This window comes from Lemur catta, chromosome 6 (assembly GCF_020740605.2).
Source record: "Lemur catta isolate mLemCat1 chromosome 6, mLemCat1.pri, whole genome shotgun sequence".
In the NCBI taxonomy this organism is placed as follows: domain Eukaryota; kingdom Metazoa; phylum Chordata; class Mammalia; order Primates; family Lemuridae; genus Lemur; species Lemur catta.
In genome coordinates, this window is record NC_059133.1 from 94,784,114 (window position 1) to 94,800,470 (window position 16,357).

At 46.4% G+C, this 16,357-nt stretch overlaps 1 protein-coding gene across 1 annotated transcript; it reads right to left on the minus strand.

Annotated features, from left to right (window-relative positions):
- Nucleotides 1–522: 522 nt before the first annotated feature.
- KCNA1 (potassium voltage-gated channel subfamily A member 1) lies at nucleotides 523–8,841 on the minus strand. Its single transcript, XM_045555284.1, has 2 exons — nucleotides 8,287–8,841; nucleotides 523–7,915 (listed from the first exon to the last, which is right to left on the minus strand). The coding sequence occupies exon 2, from the start codon at nucleotides 7,389–7,391 to the stop codon at nucleotides 5,904–5,906; it is 1,488 nt and encodes a 495-aa protein (XP_045411240.1). The 5' UTR covers nucleotides 7,392–7,915; nucleotides 8,287–8,841; the 3' UTR covers nucleotides 523–5,903.
- Nucleotides 8,842–16,357: the final 7,516 nt, after the last annotated feature.

Consider the following 16,357-nt stretch of genomic DNA (forward strand, 5'->3'; position numbering starts at 1 on the left):
CAGCTAGGACCACACTGTTTTTCCACACCATAATCACTTCTAACACCACATTGTAACTATCTAGTTATGTGATCCCAAACCACAGCATTGTTACATACACACAATCATCTTTCCTGCAAAGCCTCTCACACTGTGCATAAAAAATACAGTTCCAAATAAAAAACAATTTAAGCAAATACAACCAATTACTTTCCACCCTTTAGCGTCATTTCTTTTTTTCTTTTCAAACCTCAATCCTTCCCTCACTCCACCCGCCCCCCTACACAGGCCAAATTCCAGCGGCCTCTACTTGGGATCTTACCTGAGACCAAACTGTGAACCATCCTCAAAATTTAACCCCAACGTATTTCCTTGGACAGAAGAAACAGTCCATGTGTTCCAAAAAGGAAACCAGGCTGATTCATGATCTTGTCTTAAATCCACCATGTTATTTAAAGAGACTCCACAGCATAGGGTATAAGGAAAGGGCCCCCAAAATACCAATTAAAGGAGAGACAAATAACCAGTCAAGGTATTCGTTGATAAGATCCTTAAAAATTATCTTTAATTGATGCCAAATATGAACAGATCATAAAGTGACAGAAGCAAGTAAAATTGCATAGATGAAAACTATGCGCATCAATTAGGTTCTCAATTCGTAACATTCAATGTCCTCGACCTGACATATTAAACAGTAGGAGAAGGGAAAATGCACAGGAGGTGAAGATGAGACACATCCTTAACTCAAGGTATAAGCAACTGGCAAACTCAAGAAATAAAAGTGCTTTTCAGCTTAAATGGTTTGTTGTCCTGATGGTGCACTTTAAATTAATACTACTCAATTTTTATTTTTAACCTCAGTAATTCTTTAATATTAGAGGTATGTCACATGGAGTTCACACTGTCTACTTACAGCTGCTGCGCAAACAGTCCCAAAACAGTGCGCTGAAGAGAAGAAAGGTGCTTCTGCAAGTTTTGGAAAGGAGACAACTTTTGACCTGGAATACTTTGCAAGGGATTTCTTGTTTTGTTATGTTTTCTTTCCTTACACCATTTCTTCTTCTTCTGATTGTGGTATGAAATTTGTCTATACTCTTTGAAGTCCCACATCATAAAAAGTAAACCCCTAGTTAATTCCTAAATGAAAATCACTGTGACTATGGTCAATGTCCTTAAAGCTTCCAGCCCTGAGGTCAGCAGGGCCTCACTCCTCACTTACGCACTGGGCTTCCCAAGAAAGCCCGTGGTCATTTTGCCTGAGCAAAGATACTGGCATTTGATCCCAAGGCTTCTAAATCTGACATCCATACCCTGAATGAGTTTGCACAGTGACCCAAGGTAATGGAACAATTTTGGTTAACAATTCAGCTCCTGTTTGCTTCTTTACAAAAATGGTAAGTAATGTACATTCTTTTAAGATTTACCTGAGTCATGCTAGACATGGTCACATATACCCTGAAATTCCAAGATATAAATACAAGTACTAATACACCACATGTTAGATGAGAAGTCACCTCCTGAGATCACAATTCAACTTGGGTTGTGTCTGACCTTAAAATTTTAGTTTGTTTCTTTGTCTTCTTAAAATGAATATAAACATCAAAAGACCTCATTCTTGCTCGAAAAAAAGCTGGAAGATAACACGGTTGTTTGGCAGTTTATATTCTTTCTAACAATTCTATACTGTGGATGGTTACCACCCACCGATTCTCACCACTCCCAGGAATAAGTCATTCCTGGAAGAAAATGGGGAACTGCCTTCTGCTAATGTTCTCGCTCTCCTTTCTGTTCAAGCCAATCCACCAAACAAGGAATTAAATTTTCAAATTGTTAAAGAGCATGTGTTTTGAGGTCTCCTATAATCAAATGGGGGTGGGGGTAGGGAATTATTTTTACAACTTCTAGATGGCAACTAATTTGAAAAATGTGTAACTGTGCACAACATGAAGAAGGCCCTTTATGGACTAAAGCAAATTTCTACTTAAAGAAATGCATTCCTCATTTACTGTTTACAAGGTTTCTTTTTTATTCTCAAGTGAACCAAGACTGCGATGCCACCTGTGCTTCAGTTCCACCACAGTGGAATCCAGCCCTGCCGCACAATTTCATTTTAGGGAAACGACTGCTCCTCGGCCGTCATCCCAGAGAAGGCCTGGCCACCAGTTTACCTGACTTTGCAAGGCCGACCCACTAACAGGTTCCCATGAACTGATTTAAATGGTGATCAGAACTCGAATCTCAAGGGCAAGTGAGGGGAGTTGTGCACAGCTGTGGAAGGGGAGATGCAACAACAAAAACCTTTCCTGGCTACAATCTGTCTTCGATAAATCTGAGGACAGAGGAAATGAATGTCTTTGGTCTCTCTGATTCAGATCACTTCAGGTGAGTTAACCACTTCAGAGATTCTGGATGGCTAACAGCCTGGTGAGACCCAACCCTCCCACCGCCACCCTATTGAACTAGGGCCCCGATGCACTGGAAGAGCTAAGCTATGGCTATCAGCACGTCAGAAGTCTTCTCCCTCTGGAGAAAACACATATGCAGGACGTGAGCCATGAATGCTCAATATCTAGGAAGGGGAAGAAAAGGTAAAAAGCCTGGTAAAATAAATGTGAATAAGTAAACCAAAAGATAGTCGTCCCTTAATAGGCAGTTTTGTTAAGTGCACCTTCAGGCCTACAAAGACATTTCAGCACATTGCAGTGCGAAGGGTAAGCGCTTGGGCAAACGTCACATGCCTATGCCACACAGATCATCCCTGTGCTCCACTCGTGCTGAATTCACTGCAGTGAGCTACAGATGGGCCAAGCAGCGTTCATTATCCTCACACCACCCCACACGCGTAACAACCTCACCCCAATCCCAGGCTGACGGGTTCGCCGCATGCAGCACTTTTCCCTATTTTACATGCAGAAGAATCAACCAGTCCAGGGTACAGCTCCGGAAGTATACCAGGGAGCCAGAGTCAGCCTTAACACCAGTTTCTCATCCTCTAACTCATCCGTTCCACAGTACCGAGTGGATTATTGCTGTTGACAGAGTGCAGCGTTTCAAGTTCTGTGTGTCCTAGACCTCAAAGTTGAAACAAAAGATCAAGTTATCCCCGAGGACTGGGGGCAGGTTGGTGTTTTTTTCTCAACCGAGGACTTTTAAGCAAGTAGGGGAGGAATCGCCAGGACGAGTTAAGGTTCAGACGAGAAGGAGACGTCACACGGAAGGGTTTAATGCCCTGTAGTCAGACGCTGTGCAGTTCTTGGCCCCTTGTCTTCCACGATGTGTTGCAGTCACCTCACAGATTCATGGAGTCGCACAGCAAGATAACACATCCACCTTCTTTCTTGCCATCGAGCGAGCCCGCCTAACTCGATCTCTAGGCTGATTGCCTCACTGCTAGTTCTAGGATAGGGTGAGGGACAAGGGACAAGAGTAACAGTGAAGATTTCTGGAAGAAGCCAGGCAGGAATGTCAGGTAGGCAGCAGCAGGTGGCCACATGCTAAGTACAGAATGAAGATTCCCCACCTCAGGGTCCTTAAAAAGGCTGTGAGTGCCTCTCTGTCGGTGGACAGCTGCTGGCTGGGGCTGCAGAGGCCTGTGTTCTGTGGCTCTCTTTCAGCTGGGCGCAGCGTCCCCACGCTCTCTGGGCTGGGTGACTGGGGCAGCAGAAGTCAGATGCTCAGCCTGTGAAGTGACTGCCAGGTGGGAGGATCATAGGAGCATCATAGAAAATATCTGAAAGCGATGGGCCAGGAGGGAAGGCCTAGGAAAGGTTTTATGAACTGAGTGTTCCCACATCCACAATGATGCCTGAAAAGATCAGACTATCACAGAGATTGGCAAAGTGCTGTTGCTAGCAGAGAAAGAACGGGGAGATGTGCCAGGAATCTACACTGGACCTGAGGAAGCCTTGCATGTCCAGAGTGGCCCTTGATAGGAAACAAATTCCCAAAAGTTTATCTTGGCTTCGGTGGAGAAGAGGAGAAAACAAGTTCACGGTTTATGTCCAGTTCAAAGATGGGTCTCAGTTCACACCCAGCGTGAGGATGCCAAAGGAACCGAGTCCAGTGGATGGCTAGAGAGACAGCACCCCCCTGGATCGCTCCTCTCCAGGGTTTAGGGTGGTGTGGTCTTCTCACAGTGGTGAAATGAAAGGGTGAGGATGGAAAAAGAAAAAGCAAAATATCTGTGCCCCAACCCTTCCCCCTTTTGTTACCTAACTTCTCAGCTGTGTGTGGAGGCACTTTCTGCAGTTCACTGTGGGTACAGGATAAAGGCACTAAGCAACTATTAAATCAATTGGTTGAGTTTCTTCAGGGAGCCTCGAGGGGAGGGTCAAAGTCTCTACAGACTTCAAATCATGACTGCAAAGAAAAATCAGCTCTGCTTTGGATGCATACAATAGATAAACATTTTCATTTACATCCTAAAAATGCACCAAAAAACATGCAGTATTGCACCTTTTTTTGTTTGTTTTGCTTGTGTTTATCTTCATCTAGAAAGGATATGTTTTCTTAGGTGTTGCTATATATACCTTGATAATTTTTTTAGTTTTTCTCATAGCTTCCCTTTAAGGGATGGGCATATTGGTCCTCTCTCTGCCTACACCTGCACAAAAACCTGACATTTCCCTGAGCAAAGGCAGGAAAATTGACTGAGTGCCCTCCACCCCCACCCCCCATTGTTTCTGTTGGGCCTTTCATCCCACAGACTTGTAATTTTTATTATTTTTTTTAATTTTTATTACTGAGATCATGCATTACTTAATTCAAGGTACATCTTAATCAAAGAGGCCGTAATGCTGAATAAGAGAACATGCTTTGCGCTCCAAAAAGTTATTGTTCCCATCTAACATATGCACTTAAATACAGTACTTTATTTACTAATAAAATAGTTAATAAATGGAGGAGTGCACTTTTGGTGAATGCAAATGAAAAGGGATCTATTTTTAGAAGAGTCAATTTTAACTTAAGCTTATCCGCTATTGTCTGGGTTAACTTCTCAGCATGCGATTATAAAATAAATGTTATCAGATTCAAACATGCTTACATTTAACTCCATTTGTGCTCTCTTGCAATAAGGAGGCTAAGGTTTTACATCCAGTTCTGAAGGCCAGGGGTCAGGGTGCAGGCCTGGTGAGAAAAGACCTGTATTCGGCTCCTCCGCAGTTGAGAAAACTTAGCAGCACTGCAGATGAATCAATTAATTTAATTCAGTTATTTTTTTCTTAAGATAATAGTCTGGATTGGGAGAACAGGGCAGAGGGGAAATCAGATCAGGACCAGTATCAGATTTACAAGGTGCTCTGTGAACCAGTCTTAAGTAATTTTGTTATTTTTCACCTTATAATATGCAATTCAGTTGATCAAAATAAAAATAATCCTTCATTGCCCACTTTGGCTGGTATATCATGTTACATACAACACATCCAATGCACTGTCTTAAATGTGCTGTGCAGTTTGCAAAGATTTTATATTGGAATCCCATGCATATTTTAACTTTATATTTCTAAGTGATCATCTGGTTTTTAGTTGTAAAAAAAGTTAAAGAAGCCAAAGGATTAAAAATGTTTCAGTATAGGGAAGCACATGATCCTTATTTTACCTAGACTAGTTCATGGACTGAATTTTTTAAAGCCAGTTTTAGAAAATACTCTTTCTTTTCCCATTTATTAAGAAAATGAAAATAGTTTCTTTTTTCACGGATCTTGAAAGCTTCTGGTTCACCACCCCCGGAAGCCACAATGCAACAATGCATTGACAGGTAAATAGAGCATTCAAAGACTATTTAGTAAAGTATCTACAAAGTGTGACATGAGTCACTAGGTTTTATTGTTTTGTTTAAGTCTTTCTGAGCTGCTAAGTGGGACTTTTTGTTTGCTCATTGGCTTGTTTTTGTTTGTTTGTTTGTTTTTTGTTTGTTTGTTTGTTTAAACATCGGTCAGTAGCTTGCTCTTATTAACGCAGTTTTGGTTAGCTGTGGTGCAATTGCCAGTTCTGATGTTGGCCTGTCTATAATGGGCTATGCTGTTATTCGCATCCTCCTCGATCTCCATGTACTCAGACTTGCTGATAGTAGAGGAACTGCGGCGACTGAGGTCACTGTCAGAGGCTAAGTTAGGGGAACTAACGTGGAGCAACTGAGCCTGCTCTTCCCCCTCAGTTTCTCGGTGGTAGAAATAGTTGAAATTGGACACAATGACAGGTACGGGCAGGGCAATTGTCAGCACACCAGCGATGGCACACAAGGAGCCCACGATCTTGCCTCCAATTGTCACAGGGTACATGTCACCGTATCCTACGGTGGTCATGGATACCACCGCCCACCAGAAAGCATCGGGGATACTGGAGAAGTGCGACTCAGCTTCTTCCGCCTCGGCAAAGTACACTGCGCTAGAAAACAGTATGACCCCGATGAAGAGGAAAAAGATGAGCAGCCCTAGCTCTCTCATGCTAGCTTTGAGGGTCTGGCCCAGGATCTGGAGGCCCTTAGAGTGGCGGGAGAGCTTGAAGATTCTAAAAACCCTCACCAACCGGATGACCCTGAGGATGGCCAGCGAAGTGGCCTGCTCGCCCTTCTGGTTGCCTTCCTGCTCAGCTATCTCGGTGCCCAGGGTGATGAAATAAGGGATGATGGCCACAATGTCGATGAAGTTCATGATGTTTTTGAAGAAGTCCGTCTTGCTGGGGCAGGAGAAGAAGCGCACCACCAGCTCGAAGGAGAACCAGATGATGCACAGCGTCTCCACGATGAAGAAGGGGTCCGTGAAGATGTTGGAATTGTAGATGAGCGTGGTGTTGTCGAGGCGGTGGACGGTGCCCGTGAAGTCCTTGTCGTCCTTCAGCTCGGGGAGCGTCTCCAGGCAAAAGATGACGATGGAGATGAGGATGACCATGACCGAGACGATGGCGATGACTCGGGCGGGCCCCGAGCTCTCGGGGTACTCGAAGAGCAGCCACACCTGGCGCTGGTACTCCTTCTCGGGCAGAGGGCGCTCCTCCTCCTTGATGAAGCCCTCGTCCTCCCGGAACTTCTCCATGGCCTCCTCGCCCAGCTCGTAAAATTTGATCTCCTCGGAGAACATGTCCAGGGGCACGTTGACCGGCCTCCGCAGGCGGCCCCCGGACTGGTAGTAGTAGAGGATGGCGTCGAAGCTGGGCCGGTTGCGGTCGAAGAAGTACTCGTTCCTCAGGGGGTCGAAGTAGCGCATGCGCTTCTTAGGGTTGCCCAGCAGGGTGTTGGGGAACTGCGCCAGGGTCTTGAGCTGCGTCTCGAAGCGCAGCCCGGAGATGTTGATGACCACGCGCTCACAGCACTCGTGGTCTTCGTGCTCGGCCGCCCGCGGGTAGCTGCCGTCCTGGGGGTGGCCCGGGGCGGCCGAGGCCTCGTCCGCGTTCTCCCCAGACATCACCGTCATGGTGGAAGCCGGGCGCAGGGGCGGGAGGCCAGGCGGGAGTCTGGGCCGGGAGAGCGCGAGGGAGGAGGGGTGGGGGGGACCCGAGCGCCCCCCCCACCGGAGTGCTCGGCTCCCCCACGCTCAGGGGGAGGGGCTTCCGAGCGAGCAGGTCGAGGGATCTGCGACTTCGCTTCTCCTGGCGGTCCCCTCCACCCTGCCTTTGACTCAATTTGGAATCCCCCTCGCTTGCGGGCCCGGCTGCAGCTTTTTGCCGAGGGCTGAGTTGGGATTTTTGCTTTCCGTTTTTTTGGTATTTCTTCCTGCTCCGAGGTGCCTTAAGGCAGTGCCGCTCTAGGGGACCGGGCCATCGCTTCGGGGGTCGCCCTGGCCTCCCCTCCCCTCCGAGAGCCCTGCTAGGACCCGGTGCAATGCCAGCTCAGCAGATCCCCACGCCTGCCACCCCCTCTGCTTCTCCTCGGCTCTCCCCCCTCCTACCCCTCTTCGCCTGCCGCCTTCTAAGCTCCCACCAGGGCGATCGATGGACGCTGCAGAGAAATAGAAAGTGATAAGGGGGTAGAATATCAGAAGCATTCCGATGGGACGGACATCTGAAGACACCGAAGAACACAGACCTCTGGCTTTTTTAGAAAGCACTGGACGTTTACTAGGGTTGTCACATACACACAGACAGACACACACGCAGACACCCGGAAATCCAAGTTTGGGGCTCTCCCATCCCACTCTCCCCAATGCCCGACAGCCGATCTGGTTACAACTTCGTTGAACTAGAGATCGGGAAAGCGCCGAGAGACGCTGGGGGAGCTCCGAGTGCAGAGCAGCATCCCCGCACCCCCGGCCTCCCCCGCCCCGTCGCCCCGAGCCCCGCTTCTGCAGCCCCGAACTGCGGAGCCCCTACCTGGCCGGCGGCTTGGCGCAGGGGCGGTGCTGAGTCGGCGGAGAGCCCGCGTGGAATGCGGCAGGTCGCCTTGCAGTACCGGGCCGGAGCGGCCGCCGCAGCGGCACCCGGGAGGCGCCGGGCCACTCGCCGCCCCCGTGCGCTCGTCCGGCGCCCCTCTCAGTCGGACAGTCGCTGTGCTGAGCAGCCGTGGCGGAAACGTTCATACCCTGCCCCCATTCTCACCCGCCGCCCGCAACCTGGAGACGCCGTCCTCGCTCCGGTGCAGGGAGTTCCGGAGGATGCTGGGCGGAAAAGCAAAATGCCAACCCTCTCCCGAAGCTCCGAAGCAAATGACGATAAACAGCACTTCGCCCCCTCCTAACACCGTGGGAGCCCTTGATTCGATCCTGGAGGAGGCGGGCGGGCAGGAGCCTGGATCTACATGGCTCCGCAGTCCCTCCGCTCTCCGCACCCGGCCTGGACCTCTCCAAGGCTACGCGGCGCGCCGGGAGCCTTCAGCAGCTCCGAGTGGGGCACGGTGCGTGCGGCTGCGGGTCCGTTCGGTCCATTTCTGGGCGCTGCAAGATCAGCAGAAACCTGAGAAAGCGCCCGGAATACCGAGCAGCGATTGGCCCACCCGGGCGTGGGCTGGGGAGGGCGGGGGAGGGCAGGAGCGGGGAGGTAGATGGAAAATATGAGGGGGTGGTTTGGCAGAGGGGGGTTGTCATTCAGTTCCCACCCTTGCCAGCACAGCTTTTTCCTCTCCCACCAGAAAAGCCGACCACCAACTCTACTTCCCGGTGGCCGTCAGCCACGCCCACGCGCGCTCCCCGCCGCCGGCGACCTTCCCCGGCGATCTCACATTGGAAATGGTCAGGTCCGACGCAATGCAGGCGGTGGTGTTTCTGGCAAAACTCCTCGGATGGGCTTGCGTTTGTGCAGTCCCACAGAAATCCTCTCCGATCGCGCCGCCCTGCGGGCCATCTTCCCCTCCCCCAGGGGCCCTCTGCGGGGCCAACCGGCCTGTCCCCGCCAGCGGCACTCGGGGGATGCAGGCTTGGCTAGAGCCCTGCAGCTGGGATCGCCGGTTCGTGCTAGGCAGCGTTCCTGGGCGGCGGCGGTGCTAACAGCCTGTCCCTCTTTAACCTACGACGGGAGTTGGAGTTTTCTTACGATCAGATATTTTGAAATACAGAGAATGTGACTTGTGGGGGACCGAAGGCTTTGTGGGTTTGTGGGGTTGTCTGCCAACTTGGTGCTAATTGGGAATAATCTGAGAAGCAAGTCGCCTACTCACCTCCCACTCTACGTCCCTCCTCCCGCAGCCTCTCTCCCCGACCTAGTGCCTCCACAGGGCCACTTTTCCCCGCTTGCAACTTATTCGGGAAAGGGTCCCGGCGGAGGCGCGCGGCGGCACGAGCCCGGGCGAGCTGTGCCCCGAGAGTGCGGCTTGAGCTGCGCCCCCAGAGGCGCTGCGTCCCGGCGCCTGCGGCGCGAGAGCGGCAGCCGGCAGCGCCGCTTCTTCCACGGCTGCTGCGGAGTCTCCAAGGAGGCTGGGAGAACCCAGAGTCGCCGCTGATTGGCTCCTTGGCTGCCTGGGGACCACCCTTCGCACCCCCACGGTTCGATTCTCCTCCTGCCTGCACCACCCACCTCTTTAATCAAAGCCAATGCTTGCAGCATCCCCCCCCTCGCCACGCACACACCGTATTGTGGCTAGTGCGGAGCAGGGGCCTCTGCGGGGTTGCCCGGGCAGCGCCGAACGAGTTCAAGCCCTCCTCCAGATTCACACGCCAGCATTCGTTTCAGAAAAACAAAAGTATTTGTTCCTTCCCCTCCTCCAGATCCATACCCCAGCTTTTCTTTCATGAACAATGAGTTCTCTTACACTCCTCCTTCCCGTATTAAACTCTGCCTTTTTCCCACCTTGCACACGCATGTCCCTAGATCCCAATAACTCCACAGATCCCTACCTTTCTGCAGTGCTGCTTTACTGCAAATAAAGAAGTAAACAAAAACAGAAAAATAAATACGAAGCTCTGTGCTGAACTACTGTCGAATCCCTTGGCTTTGTGTTGCTGCTGCTGCTCTAAGAGTCCTATTGGGGATAAGTCTACTAGACAATAAGCGTTTTCTGACCATGGGCTAGCAATACTGGGCTTGCCTATTGTCCTCTTTCTCTACCCTACTCTGGTACCTCCCTCTTCCTGTAACCCTCTTCCTTCCTTTAAGTGCCCCCAAGACCGGTGATCTTCCTAGCTTCATGTGAAGGCACCTGCCCTGATTCAGCATTTGGAGACTGCCTTACCAGAAGAGAGTTACAGACTGGATGGGATCTGAGGTTCCTAAATTCAGGGTTTAATTAGAGTGCATAACAGGATCAGGGGCTCCTCAACATCCCTTGTAGGTGTGTTTACACAGAACTGGACATCCAAGGAGGCGGAAGAAAATTGCTGAGCTAGGAACTCAATATTTTTGATGCAAGTCCTCTGGTTGGTAAGGATCTGAAGGCATTTATTCATTCAACAAATATTTGCTCAGCCCGAGCTATGTGCCGGACACTGTTCTAGCACTGGAGTCACAGTAATAACTGTAGTAGGACACATAAGGTCCCAGATCTCATGGAGCTCATATTCTCGTGGGAGATACAGACAATAAACAAATAAACCATACATTATAATGTTAGGTATAAAGAAAATTAAGAAAAGCAGATAGATAGTGACAAATATAGATTGGCAGATAGGGTCGGCCTCTCTGCAGAGGTAACATTTGAACAAAAACTTTAAGAAGAGAGAGAAAGGACTAGCAAGATCAGAAGGATAGACATAAGAGCAAATGCAACAGTCCTAAGGCACAAACAAGCCTGACATACTCAGAAAACAAGAGGGTCAACATGGCCAGAAAGAAGTGAAAAGGAAGAGTGTTGTAGAAGGTGGGTCAGAAAGGTAGGCAGACGCCAGATTGCGCAGGGCCTGGTGGAAAAGACAATCTAGGGTGGAGCTACTAAATAAAACCTCTTTACTTTATTTTTTTCATGGCCAAGCAACCACTTGGTCTAGTGGCAGGGCTGTGTCTCTCTGTGGCCCATGAAGCAGTGGCCAGTTTGGTAACTCTTTACCTTGTCTCTGCATCGTGTCCTTCCCTGTATCACGTTCTTTTCCCCTTCATCTCACTGCTCTGGGTTCACACCTCCCCCTAAAGCATTAGCACATAAATCCTGTCTCCCATTATGTTTTCTAGGGAACCTGGGCCGAGGCAGGGGGAATCCAATGGGGTATGGTAAGTTTGATATATCTGTTACATATACAAATGAGGATATTGAGTAGGAAGTTGGGCATGTAAGTCTAGAATTCAGAGAAGGGGTCTGGGTAGACCAAGGTTTCTCAATCATAGCACCACTGACATTTGGGCTGGATTTTTTTTTTATGTGGGGTGCTGTGCTGTGGGTTTTAGTATATGCTGCAGCATCCCTGTGGGTTATATTCCGCAGCATCCCTGGCCTCTACCCATTAGCACCTGCCCTAGTTGTGACAACCAGAAATGTCCCCAGACATTACCAAAGTCACTCTCAGTTGATATCCACTGGGCTAGGTAGTAGTTAAAGCGGGAGTAGTGGATTAGAGCACTTGAACATGAGGGTAGAAAGAGAAGAGGAAATATTCCCAGACTGTACCTCAGGTTACTCTAATGCTTAGAAGCCAATGAAAGAAGAAAGTTCCAGCAAAGGAAAGCTAGAAGAAGTGACTGGTGAGGGGAGCAAGCCAGGGGAGTGTAGGGTCTGTGAAACCAAGTGAGAACAGTGTTTTAAGAAGAAAAGAGAGAACAACGTTGTCGAATGCTGCTATTAGGATGAGTAGAACGAGGAACTTAGAAATGCCTGTCAAATTTAGAAAAATTAAGTTGAAAGAGATTGAGAGAAAACTGATCACAGTGGTCAGAAACAACTCTTGGAGTTTTAGTGTCCAGGGGAGCAGAAGAACAGAGTAGTAGGCTGAAGGAAGATGAAGGGTGACAAGACTAAAATTTGTCTAAGATGAGGGCTATTACATTTGTATGCTAATGGAAATGGTTCAGTAGAAAAGAAAAAGCTATTGGTGCAATAGAAAGAGAAAAATTAGAACAATATTCTTGAAAATGCAAAAGGAGAATGGGATCTAGGACACAGAAGAAGGGATTGACCTTGGGAAAGGACAGTTGGTCTATAGAAATGGAAGAGAGCCAGAGAGAGCAGAGGTGAGATGCAGGTGATTGAATATATGTGGTTGTGGGAGTATGCGGACATTCACTTACACCAGTGGTGGAGAAACATTTCATGTTGGAAGGCTGCATTCATTTAGCTATAATCAAATAAGGCCACATTCAAGAAACTTCAATTAGATATAGGTAAAAATGTGCACTATTTTGTAAAAATCTAACTACTATGTACTTCATAATTTCAAAAACTGAAAGCTATTTGTTAATTTTAAAGTTAACTAACCTTTTAATGACTTTGTTTTGTCTGCTTTTTGTTGGAAAGCATTTAAATATTTGGTTGCAGCATGGAGGTCTGCAGTTTCAGTTGATCCTCTAGATATATATCAGTATTTGTGACCTTAAGGGCATCTTGGTTTGGTCTAGGTAGGAGAATGTAGATTCACCACAGTAAGTGGTTGAAAAGCAAGAAAGCATTTTTCTGGCATGTTGCCAAAGGTGTGGGTATTTTACTGCCTTTTTCCATATTGCAGTTGGATCTTTCTTAGCATCAAACAATGACTTTACAATGTCACCTAGTGAGAACTCAATCAATTCCAACTGTAGTTCTTTAGGTGCCTTGGTGAGTTTGACTAGGTGAGGCTGAAATGCTAATTTGAGTGCGATATCATGATTCTCTTCAGTGAACCTTTCATTGTATTCTCCAATTAATGGGTCTATAACAAATGCATATTCTTCAAATGATTTGCACATATGATCCTGTTTATCAATGGCCTTTCCAAAATTCCCTTTTGAAGAAGTGTTTTGAAAAAAGATAGCTTGAATTTTTTTCCATGTATCGTATATAGATTTAGTTTTACCTTGCAAAGAAATATTCAAGTCATCTTGATTTGACATGATAACACACAGAAATGCTGCATTCGTATAGAAATATTCTTTCAATAATCCACATTGCTGATTCTGTTCTTCATAAAATTTAACTATCTGTTCTTGCAGAGATAAAATTTTAGTTAACACCTGTCCCCACAGTAGCCAACACATTTTAGAATAATATGGTAAATCCACACTGAATACCTCATTGTTAAACATTACTTTTACTGTGTTATGAAACTGATGGTGCTGTGTTGCATTTGCATGAATATAGTTAACAATACTTATAACTTCTTGCAAAGTATCACTTAAAATAGTAGCTTTAGCACAGAGATTTTGCAGATGCAAGATACAGTGAAAAGAAATGAGAGCATCTGGGTCTGTTAATACTATTTTATCTGCGCAATAAACTCTTCATGTTTTCCTGTCATGGAAGGTGCACTGTCTATGCGTACACTCACTAAATTTACCAAATTCAGCCCAACTTCACAATATTTATATGGAAAGTTGTTGAAGTTATCTATTCCCTGTGTTCTCGTCTCAAGAGTGACCAAAGTGAGTAACTATTCGTAGCAAAGATAATCTTCTGTTATGACCCGAAGGAAGTACAAAACCTGCACTGAGTCAGTAGTATCAGTTGATTCATCCAAAGCAATTGAATAATATATATTTTCCTTTTGAAGTATTGCATGAAATTGTTCTGTTAAGTTGAAGGCTAATTCATGGTGCCACTCAGTTATGGTTCTCCTTGAGAAAGGCAGTTGTTTGTGCTTTGAAACATTATTGGGCTCCAAGCATCCTACAACTTTGACAATGTTTTACAATTTCTACATCACTGAATGGCTTCCCTTTTTTCCCCGAGTATATAAGCTACTTTATAAGTTGCTTCAGTGGTGTTATTTCCAGGTCTTATTGCTGCTTGAAAGAATTGTCTTTGCTTTTGCTTTTCATCTTTTAATTTCTGCCTTACAACCTTTCGCCCCTCTACCTCATATTTGTGGTCTTTACAAACGTTATAATGCTGATGAACATTGAATTTCTTTAATGTTGATATTGCAGTATCACAAAGCAAGCAAGTCATCTTATTTTTAGCAGAAACAACATAATATTTCAATTCCCAATCCTCATTAAAAAATCTATTTTCTTCCTTCAGCATTCTCTTGGCCTTCTTTGACATGATGGGCTGTTAAGCAGACAGAATTTAAAAATACTGTCAAGCTGTGCAACTATTCAGAAATTCCACTTCAAACAGAAACACAGTGCACCATTCAAAAGCTGATAACAGACTGGCATATTCGACCCGCATAAACTCTCACCAACCAGCTTGACAGTATTTCAAGATCATCAGCGGAAAGTGAGAATGGAGAAGGAGGTCTTGGAAATTGAAGGGAAAAACTTTGAAACAACCACCTAGGAGAATTGCCGAGTGCATGGATTAGGGGATGTAGCAGGGTTGCCTGGCGGCACCAAGGGCTCACTTGTGGTGAGAGACCATGCATTTATGCAATTGGGCCCTGAGTGTTTGAGATAAACTTGGAAATGAGTTATAATGGAATTAGTCCTGATGATCTTTTATGGAAAGATGTGTAACTAGTTCTAAATATAGTGTACTTCTTGAGATCAGTTTCTTGAGCACTATGTAGTGGTAAGGCAAGACATGGCATGAGAACACGTGATCTTACCAGGTAGGGATGTGTTCATGTGGACTCACTCACCTTAGATCCTGCTGAGGACAGTGCCACAAGCAGGGAAATGGTGGTCTTACAAGGGTTGGGGTATAATTGTAAAAGGTAATATAGAACCACTAGGACTTAAGAAGGAAAGTGCAGAAGTCGCCAAGGATTTAAGATGACAGTAAGCAGTATGGCTGGTTCCATTAACCAGGGGTCCTCTTGCTGACATTTGTGATTGGACTTATCTATGGAAGGGCTCCAGGGGTCTGTGAACCCTCTGAAATTGTACACACATTTTTGTCTGTACATGTCTATAATCTTATTTCTGAGGAAAGGATCCACAAGTAATTGTATCAAAATCTGAAAAGGAGATTACATTGGTACAGTTAAAAGCCAAAGTTCTTCAATCAGAGATGAATTCTAATTCAATCAATCTGATCTTGGATAAGTCACTCCATCACTTGACATACTCATCTCCTTATTTGTAAAATATAATACCTACATCACACGGTGCTATGAGGGTATAATGCAAATTAAATGCTGATCAGTGCCTGGCATAGAATTAATGTTCAAAGAAGTTCCAGCTTCAAAAGAAAGAGGGTGACCAAGAAGGTCAACTATTGTATTAGGTCAGTAGAGTTGCAGGTTAAGGGCAAGGAGGTGAGTGGCAAAGGACGAGGCCAGAGAAGTTGCCAAGAGTTAGGTCATGAAGTCCTTTGTTTGTCACTGTCGTGGACCCTGCTGGCCTCCTCCTGAACTTCTGATCTTCCCTCCTTTCTCCCTCACAGAACTCTCTTCTACACAGCCGTGAGACTGCAGAGAAGCCTACCATGCCACAGTATCTCCTTTGGGCATTGGCCTGTGGCCCCATTCTAGCCAAGGAGATGTGAGGGGACGTCTGCTGGAGCCCCCAGGAAAAGGTTTCCTCAGTGATAAGACAAGGCCATAGAAAGACTGTTTTCTCCTCATCTTCTAGATGTCAGGTGTCTAGATGAATCACAGCTTTATCTATCCTGTTACAAGCCCAGATGATTAAGCCAACATTGTAAATGTCATAGCAGAGAGAGGAAAATAAAAACAAAAAAACCTGGAATCTGGAGACATCACCGAGCTGCTGAATCAATCAGACTTGTAGCCTTCTTAGAACTTCCTGTTACAAAACTCAATAACTTTCCTCATTGTTATGTTAGAGTTGAGCTTGCTTATTAAAGAACTCCTCATTAAAATTTTTAAACAGACTTTGCAAAATATTATGGATAATATTTGGAGAAATGATTTGGATATAGGGCCTGTGTCAGTTAGAACACTTTCTGGTTATAAATTTGGAAAATGTGACCCAAATGGCTTAAACTAAA

What these genes read in the sequence shown, in the direction of transcription:
- KCNA1 (XM_045555284.1), bottom strand. Translation starts at nt 7,391, where the DNA reads ATGACGGTGATGTCTGGGGAGAACGCGGACGAGGCCTCGGCCGCCCCG.